Source organism: Aulonocara stuartgranti, assembly GCF_965226115.1.
Source record: "Aulonocara stuartgranti genome assembly, chromosome: 4".
Lineage (NCBI taxonomy): Eukaryota > Metazoa > Chordata > Actinopteri > Cichliformes > Cichlidae > Aulonocara > Aulonocara stuartgranti.
In genome coordinates this window covers 10,001,222-10,023,137 of record NC_138942.1, presented here as the reverse complement: position 1 = coordinate 10,023,137, position 21,916 = coordinate 10,001,222, and the positions used below count along the sequence as shown (strand labels likewise).

The window sequence follows — 21,916 nt, the reverse complement described above, 5'->3', positions numbered from 1 at the left end:
GTTGTTTGTACACTCTGTTCTTTGAGAGGAGACTGATGGGAGACTCACATGCCAGCTAAGCTGCTGCTGACTCTGCTTTTACTGCTCTGAGATCATCTATAATCTGTGCTTTGTGTTGAAACAGAGATAGCATTAGCTAGTAAACAAAAATGTAAAAAACTGAAAAAGAGACTTTGCGTAAGCTTTCGCTTACAGATAAGCTTGCCCAACATGTTTAATATAGAGAAATTAGTGTGCAGGTTGATGATTTAAAAAACTCCTTTAGCATGTTAACAATAAAAGCCTTGATAATGGAGAGCTGACAGCCACTAACGGACACCTGATTTTTAATGCATTATAAGAGGTTGAACACAATGTAAACTGCGCTACTTAAAGTCGGTTATTTAAACTGAACATTAACCCTCAATAAAGAAATATTAGTCCAGATAAAACTGATGGGGAAAGTTTTTTTTCTGCTTTTTCATAGTTTGGTAATACTCCTTTCACTAAAGGATTATAAAAAGCAATACGTCCAGAACTCCCCATTGTATGTAAAAATGGTTCACAAAGCTGAATACAGCAGCTAATATAACCATCATTGCATAATTAAGAATATTAAGTAAAATATTTTGGATTACTAATAGATTTCTCAAAACATACATTCCAAACATAATCTTACAATCAGATTTGTTGTTATTTTTCAAAAACAGTCATTTGCAGTATAGATAGGGACAAAATGCATACTCTTTTTGTGGATTTTGTATCAAAAATGTTTTACAATAGCAGACCAATCACTAGATCTGACAAAAATCTACAGAAAATCCTTTACAGAGCTTTTTTGTGGCTGTTGAACATTTACCCGTTTACTTCACAAACCTCTAACTCAGACAGTTTACCAAGTATGGCGGGGAAATTTTGCATGGCTCTAATTTTAAGCACCTACTCATGTTCAGTTGAATGGCCTAGATGTTAAATATTCTTTGAGCTGCTTAATGCTAAGTTTTATGAAGTAAGCTTCGCAGTAAATGAAATATTTCTTCGCTGAGTGGACAAGAAGAGCATTTGAAGATATTCAACACAAACAGTTTAAAGCTACAGTGAGTGTTGCAAAAGCAGAATTTTTTTTTCTGCTTTTGCATTGGAGAAATAAGAAAGAATTCTATTTACCTCAAGTGTTAAACAGAGCTCCTTATGTAGTATAAAATAAGCAAAGACAGATGGCACTGACCTAGCATTTTTGTTGGTGGCAGGAGAAACCAGAGTACCTTGATAAAAAAAAATACGAAGATGCAAACTCCACACAGGTTTGAACCCAGGACTCTCTTTCTGTGAGACAATAGATCTAACCACTGTTCCACCGTGTGCGAGGTAACCTCCTGGAGCTTATTTTGCTACAACAAATAACCTCAGTACAGTTTCACAGCAGAAAATAGTTTATTTGTTTTTAGGTGTGATACACATTGTTTTAAATCACTTTGATAGATATTTATTTAAATATATTTTCTTAAAATGTACAACAGAGATATACTTAAGTAAGCTGTATACCATAGGATGGGATGGGAAAGTATTACAGCAAACACATTTCAGTATAATTTTGCAAAGAAACGTGTTGCATCTTGAAAGAAGTGCAATCTTTCAAGGTGAAAACTGCATCTCGCACAACCTGAACAGAAGACAACAAAGAAGCTTTGTACAGCTCTGAGGTAGGAGACAACCATACAGCAACACAAAATAGGGACACCCTGTGGGTGTGCTTTCATTTGGAAAAATAAAGCAAATGTATGATAACCAGTTCACAGTTTTTTAAATACACAAATAAAATACACTTAATACATACATTTTAAAATACATAAATCTCAATATATAAGTATGCCTTTTGAGAAACATATTTATTTAAATATAGCATTTCACACCAAACATGCCATGAATTTGTTAATCACAAAATACAATTATAGCAATAAACTATACCCAGTTTTTTTTTTAAAGATTTCTACCAACAACTGCTTGGTATCAAATTTTGCTGACACCAAACATGTTATTTTTACTTAACATGTACCACCTGTCAATATCTTGAAAAGACAGAACAGCATCTTCATGCAAAAATACAAAACAATGAATCCAAATAACATTCTGCTCCACTTATGGAGCCCTAATGACTTGGAGGTTGAAGTAGGTCAAAATGTTGTATATAGTGCAGCTAAAATTGAGCTAATGCCGGATAAATGCCATATTAGGGCTCAAAGCACCTGAACACGAAATCTACAGTTGAACATGGTGTTGGAAATGCTAATGAATCCCATAAGATGGTCTTTATATGGAGGAGGAGCACTGCTTTGCTGTGCATTGCCATATTTCTGACTTTGATGCCTGAGCTCTAGAGGGACCCCAATCCTCCATGAAAAAGCTTGTTTGAAGTCAGAAAAGTAGCATATAGTGCTGACTCACATGAAATTCCCTCCCCAGTTGCCAACGTATTAATATTTTTTTTTTGGGATCAGGTGAAGCATACCATAACATTATAGGACAGGTTCTGTGTTGGTCCTAGAAAGTGTTAGGACAATATGAAGTCTCAAACATTGTGACAAATGACAATATGAGGTAAAGTGCAAACCACGATTAAGGCAAATAGTGAAGACAGGGGAAAGTGAGAACATTTCTCATTTAGCTTAACAATAAACATTTCTAACTTTCTAAGTAACAGGAAGTTGTTTTGGGATATAAAATATATGTTTAGGTAAGTGATAAAACAAATACATTTCTGTAGTGGACTAGCTTTATGCTCCTTAATATCTTGTCTCTCCAAATATGAACAAATCCCTGTTCATCTTTTTTGCCATCAAAAATATGAATATATGAATAGTAAATTTTTAAACATTAGCTTCAACGTCTTTCACAAAAGGCAATCTGTGCTGAGCCAATTTAGCCAATCTGAACCAGTTGTCAAGTCTGCTGCTGCTGAAAGGGCAAATTCAGGGACACGGTGGCTTCTCTTGGCTCTGCGACTGGCCTGTTGATCATTTCACATTCATTCTGTCGCACGTTCTCCTCGTTCATCTGTGACACCTCCGTAGAGCCGGCTTCAAACCCAGGCACAGTGTTGGCCACATGAACCACGTGAACCTTATTTCTCCCATGCTTACTGAGGATGCAGCTGAACACCTTCTTGAAACCTTTGCGAAAGTGTTTGGAGACCAGAGCGTACACGATGGGATTGACACAAGAGTTGGCGTAGGCCATGCAGTGAGAGAGAAGCCTGAAGGCATATGTGGTCTGATTAAATGGGAAATCTCCATACAGGTAACACAAGATCACCACGTGGTACGGCAGCCAGCATATACAGAAAAGTACAGTGACGATGATGATCATTTTGGTGACTTTGCGTTTAGCCCTCTTGGATTCTGACATGCCGTCCAGAGGGTCAACAGCCGTCCACAGGTACTTGATAGTTCGAGTGTATGAGAGGCTCACGATGAGCACAGGGATGACATAGCCAAACAGGAAGGTGCACGTATCCAGCACCTTACGATTCTGCTCCTCCCAGCCGGGGATACACACAGTGCTGTTGGCGTAATCAATCAGGTCATAGTAGCTGAGATATGGACCCGCAAAGACCAGGGAAAGACCCCAGATAACTACCATGGCAACCACAGCATTACAAGGGGTTCTTAGCTCCCTGGAGCGCAGAGGATAGCGAATAGCCAGATACCTATAAAGACAAGAAAATAACATGTTTGAGCTATAATCTAGACTGCAAAATACAGAAAAATGGGGACAGCAGGTTAAAAACTTTAGTAATTAAGTCTGAATTTATAACTGTATAAGTTAAAATGTAGAAAGTGAAAGATTACTTGTGACTGCATATCTTTAGTCTATATAGCTGTAATGTACTTTAAATGTTTTAACTGTAATAATACAAGAACAATACAAAACAGTCAACATATCAAAAGCACTTAAGGGAGAAAAACAGCTCACATGAGTGTGTGATTATGTTGCATATGTGTCCTAAATTCTTGTATATACTCATGGATAATATAACTGACAACAATGCATTACATTTAATTAGATTTACATTCTGTAATATTTATTCTTAATTTGCAAAATAACCAGTAACCAAAGCTGTAAAACCAATTTTGTGGAATAAAAGGTGAAATATCTGAGCTTCAAGAAGCTGAAATCAATGACTTGTCATTTTATCATTGTCTTGACCTATAAAAGTCACTTGAAAGCAACAGTTTCCTCAAAGAATAATTTCAAGGGCAACAAAATAATGGAATTTTATTGCACACAGTCACATGTGATTGTTCAAACACAATTTTCCCTAGTGTGATTGTACTATAAATCCAGAGATTTATAGTAAAGATACCAGCTTTTTGGCATATTTTCCAATACAGCACTAAAAAAAATAAAAGAAACACTTTGAAAATAAATCAGATCTCAATTGGGAACAAAAATGAAATCTACACTAATATGAACTGGATAGTGTATTATGAATGAAAGGATGCCACATTATTTGATCAAAAATCAACCTGCAGACGGCTGAAGACAATGAAAATCACAGAGGATAAAATGATGTGACACATTTGTCCATTTTACTGAAACTTCATTGCAGCAACTCAAACAGGTACTTAGTAGCTTGTAAGGCCCACATGTACTTGTATGGATGCATAACAACATTGGGGCATGCTCCTAAAGAGTTAATGCACGGTGTCCTGTGGGATCCTCCTCCCAGATATGGACCAGGCCATCACCAAGCTCCTGACCGAAACATAATTCCCCTCAGGTGTTCTATTAGATTTATGTCATGATATCAGTTCCTTTATTCTCCGAGAACTGCCTACATACTCTCACCACATGAGGCTGGGCATTGTCACATACCAGGAGGAACCCAGGACACAAACCAGTGCAGTCAGACCATCACTGACCCATCCACAAAATGGTCATGCTGAACAATGTTACAGGCAGCATAACGTTCTCCATGACTTCCTTCATGTATGTCCCATTTGCTCACCCACCTGCTGTGGGAAAGGATAGGGTGCCAGTGGTGGACTTGCTAGTTTTGGTATTCTATGGCAAATGCCAACTGGGCTACACAGTTCTGGACAATGAGGAAATCTTAAGTTATTTCTGATTGGTCAGAGAGATTCACTCAAGTGTCCAGCTGAAGGTCATTTTGTAGTGCTCTGGGTGTGCGCATCTTATTCTTACTTGCACAAAGAAGCAGATACCGACCCTCTGATGGCTTAAGGAACTTCTACGGCCCTATCTAATGCTCCTAGAGTAACTGCCTGGAATATCATGCTCTTGTGCTTGACTGTGCTGGGAGACACATCAAACTTTTCAGCAATGGCACATATTAAAGTGCCATCCTGGAGGAGCTGGACTACCTGTGTGACCTCTGTAGGCCCCAGGCATCGCCTCATACCACCAGCAGCAACAGGGACCGCAGCCAAATGTAAAACGAGACTGAAAAAGAGTCAGAAAAGATGTGTAGGGAAAAATGTCCCCTCTAGTGCATCTCTAAGTAATTTCATTGACAACAAAGCACCTGAAATTGATTAACCACCCTCTCTGCTACTTAACCGACCAGATCAGTATCCCAGAATTTTAACTGACTTGATTAAAAAGTGTCTCTTTGATTTTATGAGCAGTGCAGTTGGATCCTTTGAGTAGGTATTATTGTAACAGTTGTGCCACCTATACATTCACAATGAATTCACTCACACTGAAGTTTTGTGGTTGACTGGTAATCATTCACTTACTCCACTGCTGTTTGTTGGTTCTACTGAATAAGACACCTTAGAGACAGTAATGTCCAGAGAGAGGGCTTTTAGGCTTTTTCAGTAAGACGAACTTGCATAAATTGTAAAACAGCAGGAATAACAGAAAACATGCTTGGTGCTGTGCTTTTGATTTTACTCAGCAGGTAGGAGATGAAGGCGCAAATCCCACAAGACACTATGATGCTTTCAATAAAAGCTGTCTCTTTCAATAATCTTACAGCATACTGATTATCACATATTATCTCTGCAGTTGGAACCTCATCATTTCTTGGTTGGTTAGCCTTTAAATATTTGGCATATTTAACATGCTGCTTTATGTGTTATATGTTCTCCAAGGGAGTATTTTCACTAAAGAAGTGGACATTGCTAAACATCAGCACTCTGAGAAGATGCAGCAGCAGATCTCAGAGAATGACTCGGCCTCTGTGTGGAAAGGTTTTAGGAATATCACCAACTACAAGCCTAAAACCCCCCACTCCACTGACGACTTGCTCTTGGCCAACACCCTTAACGACTTTTACTGCCGTTTTGACGAGCCATCAGGCAGCCTTCACACCTCCAACGGCCCCAACAATAGAGACACTTTGGACACTCATTCCCCCACCTCTCCCCCCTCCATAGAGCCATCACCACCTTCAATCACTTCACCTGCAACACCCCCCTCCTCACCCCACACAAAAGAGGATTTCACACCACCTCCTCCCACCACAACTCTTCATATTCATGAAGCAGATGTGAGGAAGCAGTTTAAGAGTCTGAATGCTCGAAAAGCTCCCGGCCCAGACGGTGTGTCTCCTGCCACCCTCAGACACTGTGCAAACGAGCTGGCCCCAGTGTTTTCTGGCATTTTCAACTCCTCACTGCAGGCATGCCATGTGCCTGCCTGCTTCAAGTCCTCCACCATAATCCCTGTCCCCAAGAAACCTAGGATCACTGGACTAAATGACTACAGACCCGTGGCTCTGACATCTGTGGTCATGAAGTCATTTGAGCGCCTAGTTCTCTCCCATCTCAAGACCCTCACGGCCCCCCTCCTGGACCCCCTGCAGTTTGCATACAGAGCCAACAGGTCTGTAGATGACGCCATCAACATGGCCCTACACTTCATCCTGCAGCATCTGGACTCCCCAGGAACCTACGCCAGGATCCTGTTTGTGGACTTCAGCTCTGCCTTCAACACCATCCTTCCAGACCATCTCCGAGGCAAGCTTTCCCAGATGAATGTGCCTGATCCCATCTGCCGGTGGATCACTGACTTCCTGACGGACAGGAAGCAGCATGTGAGGCTGGGAAAGAATGTCTCGGACTCCCGGACCATCAGCACCGGCTCCCCTCAGGGCTGTGTTCTTTCTCCTCTGCTCTTCTCCCTGTACACCAACTGCTGCACCTCCACCCACCAGTCTGTCAAGCTAATCAAGTTTGCAGATGACACCACCGTTATCGGACTCATCTCGGACGGGGATGAGTCTGCCTACAGGAGGGAGGTTGAACGTCTGGTGTCCTGGTGCAGCCACAACAACCTGGTGCTGAATGCCCAGAAGACAGTGGAGATTACTGTGGACTTCAGGAAGCACACAGCTCCACTCCCCCCCATCATCCTGACTGACACCCCCATCACCTCTGTGGACTCGTTCCGCTTCCTGGGTACCACCATCACCCAGGACCTGAAGTGGGAGCCCACCATCACTTCCGTCATTAAGAAAGCCCAGCAGAGGATGTACTTCCTGAGGCAGCTGAAGAAATTCAACCTGCCAACACGGACGATGATGCAATTCTACACTGCAATCATCGAGTCCATCCTCACCTCCTCCATCACCGTGTGGTACGCTGGAGCCACTATCAGGGACAAACAGAGACTGCAGCGTGTTGTGCACTCTGCTGAGAAGGTGATTGGCTGCAGACTCCCATCTCTGCAGGACCTGTACACCTCCAGGACACTGCGGCGTGCAGCTCGGATCTCAGCTGACCCTTCTCACCCTGGACACAGTCTGTTTGACCTGCTCCCCTCAGGCAGGAGGCTCCGGTCCATTCGCACCAGAACCTCTCGCCATAAGAACAGTTTCTTCCCCTCTGCTGTCGGACACATGAACAATAACCGTATGACTGTTCCCACCACTAACACATGACCCTACGCTGTGTTCACTGCATCATTCCATGTTTGGCACTGATCACCACCTGCACTCATGTATATATCATGTATATATCTATCCACTTAGCACTTTTAATTCTTATTCTTATTTTTATATTTTTATGACAGTATGTTTGCACTGAAGCACCGCAGCAATTTCCTAATGTTGCAAACCTGCTCAACATTTGGCAATAAAACCCTTTCTGATTCTGATTCTGATTTTGCCAAAGGCAGGAATTCTCAGAAAACAAAATGTCCATGTCCTTGCTTTTCACATTTGTAGGACACTTCAGAAAGCCCAGTAGAAACTGAGAAAACAGCCTTTCTGGTTTTTGAAAGCTCAGTGAATTGGGGCCACGGTGTTTTACATTAAATTCAAAAAGCAGTCACTTTGAACCTGCTGGTAACTTGAAACCTCAGTGGTTTTGAAAACTACAAGTATTCAGACATTACTCTTTAGTTAAATTGAATTATCTTTATAAGGATTAATATAAAACAAATGGGTCTGTTTATGCGCTCATGGCAGAAATGAACTCTTTATGTATCCAAATAATGTTTTACTAAATTTAAACAGAAACAACATTTATGAATGATTCATCTGTGAGCCTTTTTTAATACATAATTCTGCACCATAAAATCAGAGAATACATATTATCTGCCTGCAGATAGCACATTCAGCAGCAAGTCATCCCTTTACACCGTTTTGTCTGTGTGTGTGTGTCAGTGCTGCTATTCCCCCAGGCTTATCTGTGGCTTAATTTCTGCTGGGGATTCTTGGTGTAAACTGTAACAGTTAGCTTTTTCTATGCGATGTTGCTGTTTTTGTTTTGTTTTTCCTTAATAATCAGTGAAAGACAAAGGAAGAAGACAGGACATGTTCATTACCCTCCCGACTCAGGTGTTACTGTTCTTTTCCACACTGAGGGGGAAATGACTATTGAATCCTCTGGAGTGTAAACACAGCCAGTGTGAACAGAGGGGTCTGCTGGAGAGGGCAGCTGCACACTTACAGCTCATATTGACTGATTATTGCTGCCCAACAGCTATAATGATGGCTTACGGCTTATTCTCCGAGGGATATAATTTTTAGCTTCTGGAGTCCATGTTTAAACTCCAGATGCGAAAAATGCATTTGTGACCAATTAAATGTGTAATATTTCGCAGACATTGCGGGAGAGTAAACAAAATAAAGCACAACAAAAAAATTAACAGCGTGACCATGCAAATAAAAGCTTTCTCAATGCTTTCCTTAGGGAGTTTTGAAGGCTTATTGTATGTCCTAGAAATGAAAAACAATGGATTCAGTCGTTCAGTTTTTCCCAAAATCTTGGCAGATTGATGTATTTTTTTCTTCCTTTATTTAAAACTATATTTGTTGTCATATTTGCAATGTGGCAGGTGGAATATCACATTTTTCATCATTTACACAGGCATTTTTCATCCCACCTTTAAACTAAATTTGTATTTGAGCCCAGATATTTGTGCCCTCAATACCCTTCTCATTTCCTCTCTTTAATAAATTTATGTCCTTGCATTAAATAATTTCCTTACATTAATAATCCATGCCCTTGCTTGTTTTTCTCTTCTCCTTTCTCTTAGATATAAGACGCTAGAAAGCACTGGCAATACACATTGGCATCAAAGACACTGAATGTCTTAGATGTTAGAGAAAGAACATGTCGGCTTTTAACATGTTTTGTGCAATATCCAAATGCCTACATTTAGAGTTTAACAATAAAGGACAGACTGTGAGAGACACAGCTATAGCTGTTGATTTGATGGAAGTAATTTCTGTGTACAACAAGCTTGAGGCTAATATTTTCTAGATTAAAGAGAAATATGTGAGTGTGTGATTAATTAGGTTTATTTTAATTTCAGATCCATTTTTTTGTGTTAAAAAGTATGTGCCACCTGAGTTCCCTGAAAATTTATGTTGACACCAAGAAAATGACCAACAGCTACTCATAGTTTGATTAATAGAATATTAGTAATGAATTATTTTGGGTGATATATCCAAGCACAAACATAGAGACAAAGAAATACAGCAAATGCTTAAATTGCTGTGGCTCAGACTTCGGTGGTAGATCTGCTAAATGAAACGTAGGTGGTTCGATTGTGTTTTCTTTTTCTTGTTAGCCAAAATGATCGTCCTGTTTAATAAAACAGAGTATTGCAAGGCATGTTGCTAACCAAGCTAGCTAGTCTTAGCTAGCCTTAGCTGATAGAAAAATAAGAGCAATAACAACGAAGTGGCAATAGCCAACATAGCAAACTTCACTTCAAAATGTTATCCACAAATGGGAGATGTTATATATAGGCTATGCATTTATCAAGCAAATAGAACAAATATGATTGATTTCAGATTCTTAAATATGATAATTTGCTAATTTTTCTGTTCTTTGTGGGTGAAATTTGCTTTAGATGTTCGGTATTTCAGCAAAACAAGTATTTTGAAGCAATACCTGTCAACAGACACGGTGGCCAATGTGAAGCTGCTGGCGTACATGGTAAGGTTGATAAAGAAGTGGACGACTTTGCACATGAAGGAACCGAATACCCATCCCTCCAGAGAGTAGATGGTAGCTTGGAAAGGAACGCAAAAGATGATGAAGAAGAAGTCAGCCACGCTCAAGTTGAGTATGAACAGATTGGTCGTGTTGTACGCGACCTGTCCGCTTCGCAGCAGTACAGCGAGCACCAAACTGTTGCCAATGGTGCCGAGCAGGAATATGAGAGAGAAGACCACTGACACAATCACACTGGTGGGGTTCAGTTGATAGCTTTCAGATACATTGGCCTGCCCTCCCGGCCAGGTGAAATCCTCAAAGTCTGACATTGTGCAGGTCTGGAATGAGAGAAGAAAGGAGACAAATGTTAGACACCACTATCTTGGTGGTTTTAGAGTCACTTCTGTGTACGTCTTAAATCCCATTAACTGATAACACTGTTGTCCGAGCCAAACCCTTTCTTATCGGCTTATGCACTGGTGGTCGATGTTGACAATATGATGAAGAGGTAGTTTCTTGACAAGTTATTTACAACTTTTCAGAGTATGCAAAAAAAGGCTGCATGCACCAGAGGATTTTTTCATCCAAATAATCCCTAGTTGGCTCATGTTACATGTATTAATGAGACAACAATGAAAGGCTGCTTTCAATTGGATGATGTTTTTGACAGATGTACTGGGAATATTTTGAGTGTTTAATTGCAAGAAATTTTGCTTTTAAATGTTACAGGATGAATTTCAGTGGTATTGCTTATTTTATTCCCTTTATCACAGCATTAAGTATTTTTATTAATCTTTCTAGGCTTATTCATGTATGGGAGACTTGCAGTTAACAGTTTGCTGCTGTTTAATCATACATCACAGCTGCTGGTTTTGAATATGAAGCAGGTGGTTTTCAGTTTAGTGGATCAATCCATTAACAGGTGCTGATTGAGTAATTCTCCTTTGTAATTCAAGGAATTTTTGCAATGCTCACCGGCAAAATCACTCTGTGAAAATCAGAAGACCAGAAGCTCATCTCTGCTTGAGGGGATTTGCTCTCAGGAAGATTACATCAGAAGGGATCATCTGTTCATGATGACAAATGGTGAGCAGAGTTTTTTTTTTTCTTTGTGTTTCTTTCAGTTTTTGACCAGCAACAATATCATATTAGAGCTTGTGATGTGCTGCAGTTTCATAAAGTGATGTCTCCAGTGAAATCAGGGTGCACTTTCGGCCATTTTTGGTAAATTGTTTTGTGACAAGTGGCGCAAAATAAGGACTTGAAAGTAAAGAAGTGCTCTTAATTGTGACTTAGTGAGACATACATGAGGTAGTCTCCAAATGTTTTATTCAAGCCCTTTTATTTGTCTGATTTCAGCTAGATAAAAATGTTTAATCAGCTGTTTTTAATTATTATTATTCCCAGCTGTCATTTAATAATACTATTAGCTTCTGGTTGTCATTAAAAAGAATGCTTGCTGAGTACATAAGAGCCTAGAGTTTGCTTTGTGTACTTTGTCCTTTTGGGCCATAAATATTTAATTCAGAAAATTCTGAGTACCATTATAGGTAGCTGGAAACAAATACACTGCTTCCAGCTATTGGGAATACTAATTTTTCTACTGAGTGAACTTCAAGAAAACACTGACATTGGTTCCTAATAAGACATCACAAAAGAAATCAATGATTTATCATCTTTTAAGGATGGGCTGAAAAAATATTTTAAAAAAGTCAATATTTTCCTTTTAATCGGTTTTTTTTTTTTTTGTAGAGTATGCCATTCAATTTGAGCAAAATAAAAAACACACATAAAGCCGATATTTTGAACAGATTATTATTTTCTTAACAATTTATTTATTTGATTGTTATGCCCGGCCATGAAAGCGACTAAAGACAGAAAACCATCCACATATTTGTTGACACCCATCTTTGTCTACCAAGCTCAAACTACAAACATCAAAATCAAAAGAAAAGAAGAAGAAAAAACATTTTTAATAATAGATTGCATTTATATAGCACTTTTCAGGGCCCTCAATGCACTTTACAACTCCACTATTCATTCATTCACTGGTGGAGGCAAGCTACAGTTGTAGCCACAGCTGCCCTGGGGCAGACTGACAGAAGCGAGGCTGCCATATTGCGCCATCGGCCCATCACCAGTAGGTGGTAGGTGAAGTGTCTTGCCCAAGGACACAACAACCGAGACTGTCCGAGCCGGGGCTTGAACCGGCAACCTTCCGGTTACAAGATGAACACTCAACTCTTTGAGCCACGATCGCCCTTCCTGAAACTGGAATCTCCCTAAAGAAGGAAAACAGTTGGACTAAATTGAAGCGATGTGAATAAAGGTTGCTCATTATCCTACCTTAATCAATTTTTTTTATGAAAGACGTGGTGAATGATTAATGCTTCGAGTCTGTGGTAGCAGAAAACTGCTTGTAAAAGAAATCACTGAGCTTGGGTGAAATTACAGCATGGACACGTTCTGACTGCAAATGGACAGAGTGGATTTTAATTTGGCAGTCTCCTTATAAATTATGAAGAAATCAATCTTCTGTTTTTTTAAAGAGAGGGAAGCAAAATCAAAATGAAAAAAAAAATGCTGTTAATGCAGATAATAAATCGTCGTATGTTGTGGCTTACTTTGACTCACTCTCAGCCTTTTTTGCTTTTATGTATCAGTCCTCAGCAAGCTGAAGATTAATTATTGAACACTGCTATTAAACATTCAGCATCCTTTGGGTATTACACTGTACTGCCATCTACATCCACATAATCAAAATTGTGACAGAGCAAAATTAGGAGATATACTGATTACAGTCAGTGGCAAGTAAGTGGAACTTAACGTCGTGAGAGGAGATAAAGTAATATATCCTCATTAACCTTACAAAGAGACAGGAGTATAATATCAGCTGGTTGTTGCTGCAGAGGTATTTTCCTCACAGCTTTGAGTTCATGCCAGGCTTTAACTTTCTCAAGCATGGTGAAGATGAGTCCCCTTCTTTCCCACTAGGAAAGGTAGTTGGGGCTGATATTACATTTCCAACTGCAGAGGGATATCTTGGCTAAGACTCCACTGAGCAGGGAACATGTTTAAGCCTCAGTGGAATCGCAGAAAACAGAGACCCGTATACACGAGTTTGATCGTCTCATAGCAGAGCGTGCAGTACCTAACAGGTTGTGAAATTTACAGACTGTGGTTGAACTGCAGACTGAATTTTCGGTGGAGAAGCAATGAAAATAGCAGAGCTAGAGAAAAAATAGAAGTGCGATGGGGATGTAGGGCAGCCTGAAGCAGACATTGCCAAATGCGGCTTTATTGTGAGTCTAAAAATAATGACCACAGAGAAGACATTGCATCACTGGATTTCACATCATTATCAATAAGAAACAGAGCTCGAATAGAGTATGTCATTTTAAATCTTCATGTCCGGCAAACTTTAAATATCAGCAGAGGGGCTACAACATTGTTGCATCCTATAATCAGGTGATACAAATATGCTGATAAATATAGACCGCAAATGTTCTATACATACGAATGTTTACACTGCATGAACAGCAGAATTAGCATGCAGATCAGGCAGATGCAGTATGATAAACCTACCAGATGGGTGGACAGTATCCAAAGCGTCAGTACTCCTCTCAGATTAGGAATGACACTCCCAGACCCTTTCTGTTGAGATGCTCATACTCTTTGCTGTGAAACCTCTGTTCTACCAATGCACACTGATATCTGCCTCCCGTTGCTGGTATCTTACTCTTTCTCCGCCCCCCCACCCCCACCCCCACCACTCTTTCTCTGGTGAGGACTCCTCCTCCACATTCACTTTAATGTTCACACTTCACTGCAGAAAAGCATTGCAGAGCCAAGGTATGAAGGCAAGCCGCAGCAACTGGCGGTCTATTCATGCTCACTGTAAAATCAGGGGGATCACTGACAAATAACCACAATAAGTGGCAGTGATAGCCCGTCTCTAAAGACTACTCTGCACCCAAGCCAGCCTGCCCTCAAATGAGGTGCGGGTCTTAGCATTTAGGCTTTACCCTATCTTACAGGTTTGTAGCGAGTTTAGCTGAGGGGGAGAACAATTCAATTTACTCAATTCAAGAGGGAGCAAAGGGAATGCAGTATTGTCAGTGGTGGAAGTTGAATTATTGGGTAAAGTTAGGCCAACATTAGGTTTTGATATTTAAAGGGGTGTAAAGTCAATAGGGAATGCAATCCATTTTACTGAATGGATGCTGCTGTGATGTCACATGACCAGTGTCAGAGACTATTTAACTGCAAGTAATTAAACAGAGTTAAAATTAGTAGTTGTTTGCTGGATGTTGGACTACTACTGTTAAACATGAATTTGTAAAGCTGAATGTGAATATTTCAGGTTTTTTCTAGTTACAAGTTTTAATTTTTGTTATTTTGTAGTAGTTTCACAGAGGTTGTTGCATGTCGTTTTAAAAGTGTCCATTAGATGCAGTGCTTCCTCCTGATGGATATGTACTTACACCCAGCGAATATGGGGAAAATGTACTTATTTATTTTTACTGCACAATAAAAAACAGAATGGTCATTAAATACACATAAATAATACTGCACATGCAACATGTAAAACAAGGAAATTGAGATTTTTCTGTATTATATGTAGTTCTCAGTTTTATGCTGGTATTATGAAGAGAAACATTTGGAAGAGCCCATGTTTACTACTGCATTATATTTGCTTTTAACTGAGAGACTGAGCTTGTGACCTAATCTGTGTTCCAGCTGTTTTGACCAGTAAAACAGTTTGCAGTCTCTCATGTTGTAATGTCTCTTTCAAAATGCCCCAAATGTTTTTGGTGGGTTACAAGTATATCATATTGAAAAAAAGCATGCAGGTATAAAACTGTATTTTTGCACCAACGAGGACAATCCCAACATTCCCGTTATGGTGTGCAGCGTACGCATTGCTGTAAATGGAGAGACTCTTGAGGGATGGCTGTTATGAGGAAAGGCAGCACAGAAACTTTACCAGCAGCACATATCGTTGTGTTCCTCAACTTTCGGTCTTTTACCCATCTACAACCATCTACAACCATCTACAACCATCTGTAAAAAACACGGCAAAGACTCTATCATTGTTTGGGACTGCATTCAGCCAGTGCTGTTGGGGAGCTTGTCAGAATTGATCCCTGTTTTCTTTTTTTAGCACAAACTCCCAAACACATGGCAAATGCAGTAAAAGCATACCTAGATAGAAACAAAAATACACAATGGAACATTATCAGTCATGGACTAGCTTCCCCAGCGCTCCAGACCTAAACATTATAGAAGCAATGTGGGATCATCTTGACATAGAACAGAACAAAAACCAGGCAACTTACAAATAATAGCTTTGGATATATTCCTCAGTAAGACTGGAGAATCACTCCTGAAAACCTCTTAAAGAAATTACAACAAAGCTTGTCTAAGAGAGTTCAGGCTGTGTTGAGGAATAAAGGGTGGTCATCCAAAATTATTGACTTGCAAGGTCGTTAGAGTTGTGCAAACTGTTTCAATAAACCTATGTCAAAATTTCCTAGCAAAATATAAGGAAATGAGAGGTGGCTCAAGACTTTTGCATAACACTGTAGTGTTTAGAGATTGTCTGTGTCAGACTTCTGTAGTTCTGCCTAATGTTTTACTGTATGCATTCATAGCCAATAGTAGGTGTAAGTGCTTTCATATCACTATGCATGTTTTATATCAACATTACTAGACAACTGCTAACAAACAAACAAACAATAAAAACCATAGATAGAATCTGATTCATGTCAGGTATAAAATTAATGCTTTGAGGGCCAGTAAAGGGTCGAGTTGATCTGATTCATTCAAAATGAAACGGGGGACCAGAACGACTCATGCTGCAGGGAACAGGCACTCATGACCAATATCGCTTATTACTCATGGCGAGTTATGATTCATTTAGTCACAGCCAATACAGTCTGCTAAATAAAAAGCCTCTTAATGACATGTTGTCTGTAATACTACAGAATGAAACATCTGCACATCAATCAAATTTTTTAGTGTTTGTTTACCTGATAAAATAATTTACATTTTATTAATAGCGCTGATTTTTGGGGGGTATTTTTGTTTGTTTGATATTGTGATGTTTTATTGGTTATATTAAGGGTAGATATGGGCTCCTCATGTTTCCTCTTGTTCTTTTTCGCCCAATCAATTGTTCCTCTGGCCACCCATCCATCTATCAAACTGACAAGTGTGCACTCAGCATTACCCACTGCCTCTGCCACCTTTTATAAACAAACCACAGCATATGTCAGAGGGAGTATGGATTACCACTACATGTTACAATGAGGCCAAACAACTTTTATTAACGGGCTGAATTTCACATTGTGTATTTACACACTAATTAAAATGCAAACCCAATTAAACTATTCAAGCTTTTGGGCATTGTCATTCCTACGTCATATTGAGTAGAAAATCAGCAGGATCTGACGTGGGTCTGCCCTCGCTGTGCTGCTTGGAGTGAATCAAATAACATTCAGATTCTATCCCAGGAGCATCAATCTGACACATTTCCACCTCTTCCTGTTCCAAACACAATCTCTGACAGTCTGTTTTCACTGCTGTCAGCCACCATCCATCAAGGAATTACATGAAACCAGGCTGGACCAAACGTCTGGGCACATCATCATTTCTACACCTGTGGATAAAACACACACACACACACACACACACACACACACACACACACACACACACACACACAAAACTACCTCCAGCTGCATCCATATTTAAGATGACCATCCTATATAAAAAATGAAGGTCAAAAGAACAGCCAGTGAAAACAGCTTAGTTTGGTCAATGTTGGATTGTGCTCTTGGTGTAGCATGGAATAACATTCAGAAATACCTCTAGGTTTTGTTTTATGTGAGTGTTTCCATGGCAACAGCATGGATCTCTATGAAGTGACACACACACGCACAAACCCACCGCCCCCAAAACAGGACGGATTTCCACCTAGAACACGAGGACTAGAGTAGTGTGACATTTTACAAAGTGGTCTACGAGGAAATGCAATGATTTTCTGAATTATTAAAAGTCAGTCTGAGACTAACGATAGCCAGCATTAGACATTTCTTTGTAGAATTCAGCAGCGTTGTAGTAAAAACACAATAACCTTTTTAGCGTTCACCCTTGACAAGCAACTCAAATCAATCAGGACTCGTTCAATTTAAAAACAAGGGGGCGCACCAACTTATTAGTCTTCTGCTGAAGTACAAAAACAAGCGTTCAGTATCGATGTTTTACAGTATAAGTTATTTTGCGCATTGTTTGTATGCTGCTGTGATCCTGCCTCATTAGTCCTTGCTCAGTGGAGAAGATCAATTACAGCAATGGTCTCAGAGGAAATGAGAAGTGCATATAAGGTGAAATGTTAAACTCACATTCACACCTTGACTCTTGATCATTGGAGCGTTTATATTTGCTGGAGCCTGCTTTGCACAGACTGGTGAACCTGAACTGTGTCTGCACTGTGCAACTAACCGAAGCTGGTAATGGAAGAAGCACTTTGATGCAACCAGTATGCAACTTTAAAGACAGAAAACATACAAAATCATACAAAATCCCACAGAAGTCCGGTCAGTTGGAGCACAGGTGATTCCAAAATGTCTCCCGTGACTGATATTTGGTATCATAGGAAGTTCTGCTGCACACAGTTTTACTTATTTTTATCACATTATTTGTCATTGTCAATCAACTAGCTCAGAGTTTTTACCAACAGGAAGTAATGAATTGACAGCCAGCTTATTCAAAGCAATTTCAGCACATCAGCCAGGGGGGCTTTACTCAATATGTAATATTTGACAGCAACACATTGAATGAGACTGAACTGGATGATGGTGCAGTGATTTTGTCTTTCTTGTCTCTCTTTGTGCACAACTTTAAACTCTTCTGAAAATGACGCATCATATATAACAAGAGGAAAATCACTATTAAAGGTGAAGAGTGGAAATTTACATTTTGTTCACTGTTGAATTGTTACCAATCACATTTGGGGCCAGTGTTAGCTTGTTCTATGAGCTAGCAAGCTCGGTAGCTAGCAAGTTCTCATTTGTAGCTGAGCTGCTGAACATAAAGAAGCCGGACTGGTGACAAAAATTGGGAAGAAATGTGTTTTAAGCGACTTTGAATGTGGCAGGGTAGATTTCCTATTCTCCTGAGCGTGGTAGAAATATTCTTGCATCACCAGTAAAAGTTGTGTTTTTGCACTTAATATCAACACTGCAGCATGTCCATGGATAGAGCCTGGTCAGTGTTCTGAATGTGGCTTATTTATTAGCAAGTCACAAATATTCAACAATGGCTTTACAGATTACAAGTTTTAGAGTTTTATTACTGTTTACATGGACTACCACCATCTTGGATTGTGAAATTGGGGTTGGTGTGACTGCTCTAACGTTCGATATTGGAAGTCTATCTTGAGGAGAAATTACTGTACTCAGAAATTATGACTTCTGACTTCAAATAAAAAGCATGAATATTCAAGAAACTGCTACTCTACTTGGATTTTCCCACAACCATCTCTAATACCACATGAGTATTGTTGCTGAACATTTACGACCACTATGTATCCATTTTCTGACGACTGCTTTCAGCAAGGTAACACTTCACGTCTTAAAGCTCAAATAATCTCAAACTGGTTTCTTGAATGTGAACATGTTCACTGTGTAAAGTCCTCCACAGTTACGATCATACAATCATACCTGCTATTAATCTCTGTCTCTCTTCCACAGCATTTATCCTGTTTTCCTTCTCTCACCCCAACCGGTCACAGCAGATGGCCCCGCCCCTCCCTGAGCCTGTTTCTGCCGGAGGTTTCTTCCTGTTAAAAAGGAGTTTTTCCTTCCCACTGTCATCAAAGTGCTTGCTCATAGGGGGTCATGTGATTGTTAGGTTTCTTCTGAATCTATTATTGTACGATCTACTGTACAATATAAAGCGCACTGAGGTGACTGTTGTTGTGATTTGGCGCTGTATAAATAAAATTGAATTGAATTGAATTACGAGATATTCATTCTGTAGAGCATGTTTGGAATGTGGTGGAGATATAGCTTCATGCCAACAAATCAGCAGCAAATATGTGATGCTAGCATGCCAATATGGACCAAAATAGAATGGGAGCAATGTTTCCAGCATTGCAAAGAACAACAATAAAAAAAAATTACTCTTAGATGTTAAAAAGGAGCACCTTTTCCACTTTCTCTGTTTTGTTTTGATGGTAAAATTTCATATTAATGTAATGCTACCAGCATGGCTTAAGGACTGTCAGTGGTCAGCCTCAGTTGTTCATTAGGCTTTTCATTCTAGCATCATTAACTAAGATGGTGAATATGGTAGCTTGTCAGTATGCCCCATGTTACCATGGGCACTTCATTAATGAGGCCATAGCAGTCTCTGTGGGTTATCAGCCATAATTGATTATTGATAAAATGAGTCTAAGAAAGAGAGGAAATGTAGAGCGCTAGAATGTCGTAGTACATACAGACGGGGAAGCTAGCCACCCAATCATAAGATAAATATATCAAAACACCACACTAATAAAATGTGGCACAGCAAACTATATCACCATCAGGAAATGGCAAACACTCAGCCCACCACTACAGAGAGTGAGAGGCTAGATTAAATCAATTCTGAAATGGCAAATAAAATGGCAAGATAAAAAAAGAGCTGAAATACCTGATAGTATATTAACTCTAAAGTAAGTGGCAGCCTGCACTCGGTAAACAAACAGGACACTGTCACGGATTTGTTGGCAATCATCTCTTTTCAGCTTCACTACAGGAAGAGTTATGGGAGAACCATTAAATCAATACTAATAATAAAAAAATACAACGCCACCTCTAGAGCCACCATACAATAAAAACACTAAAATTAATACAGCGAGTGAAAGGTTTGGCTTTCCGAAGCCACAAGCATACCAAACAATCTCAGCCACGTGAGCTGACTTTATTGTGTCTGTGTCTCTCACCTGATTGGTTATTGTCTCCTGTTTGGTTCTGAGTGTTCCCAGGAGACATTAGCATTTTGCTCAAAGTGCTGGCCAAGCTACAATTTTAGTCCTCTAATAAGCTTATGGAATAAATTACCTTTTACTGTGAAAGTACTTTTGGTACTTTTTAAGTGAACGTCAAACAACACTTGGGCTGTGTAAAGTACATTAAAGAAAACAGTGTGTTGCAGTGAATCCTTTATGTTTGAGCTGTTCAAACACTAGAAGTTGTTTTACCAACTCTGCTGTGTGCTCTGGGACTGTGAGCCAGAGGAATTAGAGATGAGAAAAGAAATTGAAACAGAACAGATTTCCTTTCCGACTGTCCTAATTGCTTGCTTCATGAAAAGACTAATCACGGTGACAAAATGAGGGTAGATTGCAGACTGAAATAATGCAAGGATTGCAGTGCTCCCACAGGTCAGTCCAGGTCTAAGCTACACACTATATATGAATATCCTGTTGTTGTCATAGAAACCGGTACAAATGATGTCTCATCTGTACTTACTGTTTAGTGCAACACATTTGTCTTACTGTGCATCTGGCAGAAGTGTTTGGTTTTTGTTCTTTTTCTGTCAGGCTGTGCTGAAGCTCTGTGAACAGGCTTCTCCTTCAAAGGGACTTTTTTTTTCTTGAGGTCTCTGTAGGTGACAATGTTTGAACTTTTGCCAGGTTTACTTTCTAAAAACTGGCATCTTAAAAAATGATATCGATCCATGTTACATGCTGTGTTCACGCCATGGGGTTCAAACTGACTGTGAAAACAAGCCATTGTTTGACTTACTTGCAACAGGCTAATTGGTCGCATTACAAACAACAAATTTTCACCACTGTGCTGTAAACACATCTACTGTTATTTATTCAAGCATCCAGTTCAGCTTTGATGTGATCCAAACTTAATGTGGTGACACTAAATGACTGTGTGGATTTTGGTGTGATTTAAGAGAGAAGTCAGTAGTGGCTTGTTCCTGCTGCGAGTACAGTTATGAATGATAAAGGATCATTATTTTTTCAATCCAGTAGTCCCAATGATGTTGAACCTTCTGCTCCATGGAGAATCTGACTGATTTAATTGATTAGCAAAGAGAGAAAACATTCATTAGCCTTAGAGACACCACTTCAAACAAAACATCATCAAAACAACAGATGCACATCTCTTGTGATGTCATGATGAAAGGACTGCTGCTACATAATTAAAACACTTGAAGAAGCAAGAACAAACAATGGAAAGCTGATTGAAAAAGAAGACCCAACTTTTGTCACTGGAAAGAAGACCATGAGATAACTCAGATATGGTTTTTGTGATATTACAAAGTGAAACATTTCAATTAGTAATGTCATAGCTAACTCGTGTCCTGCAGTTTTGAGATGTGTCATCAATCCAACACAGCTGATTTAAATGGCTAAATGACCTCCTCAACATGTCTTGAAGTTCTCCAGAGGCCTGGTAATGAACTCATCATTAGATTCAGGTGTGTTGACCCAGGGTGAGATCTAAAACCTGCAGGAC

At 39.6% G+C, this 21,916-nt stretch overlaps 1 protein-coding gene and 1 long non-coding RNA gene across 2 annotated transcripts in view; one reads left to right on the top strand and one right to left on the bottom strand.

The window, feature by feature from the left end:
• The window catches only part of LOC309705887, a 269,576-nt gene that overhangs the window by 40,342 nt on the left and 207,318 nt on the right, over window positions 1–21,916 (top strand). The window lies entirely within an intron of this gene.
• Window positions 1,440–14,076, bottom strand: galr2b (galanin receptor 2b). Its single transcript, XM_082531189.1, has 3 exons — window positions 13,980–14,076; window positions 10,350–10,732; window positions 1,440–3,685 (listed from the first exon to the last, which is right to left on the bottom strand). The coding sequence occupies exons 2-3, from the start codon at window positions 10,721–10,723 to the stop codon at window positions 2,920–2,922; spliced, it is 1,140 nt and encodes a 379-aa protein (XP_082387315.1). The 5' UTR covers window positions 10,724–10,732; window positions 13,980–14,076; the 3' UTR covers window positions 1,440–2,919.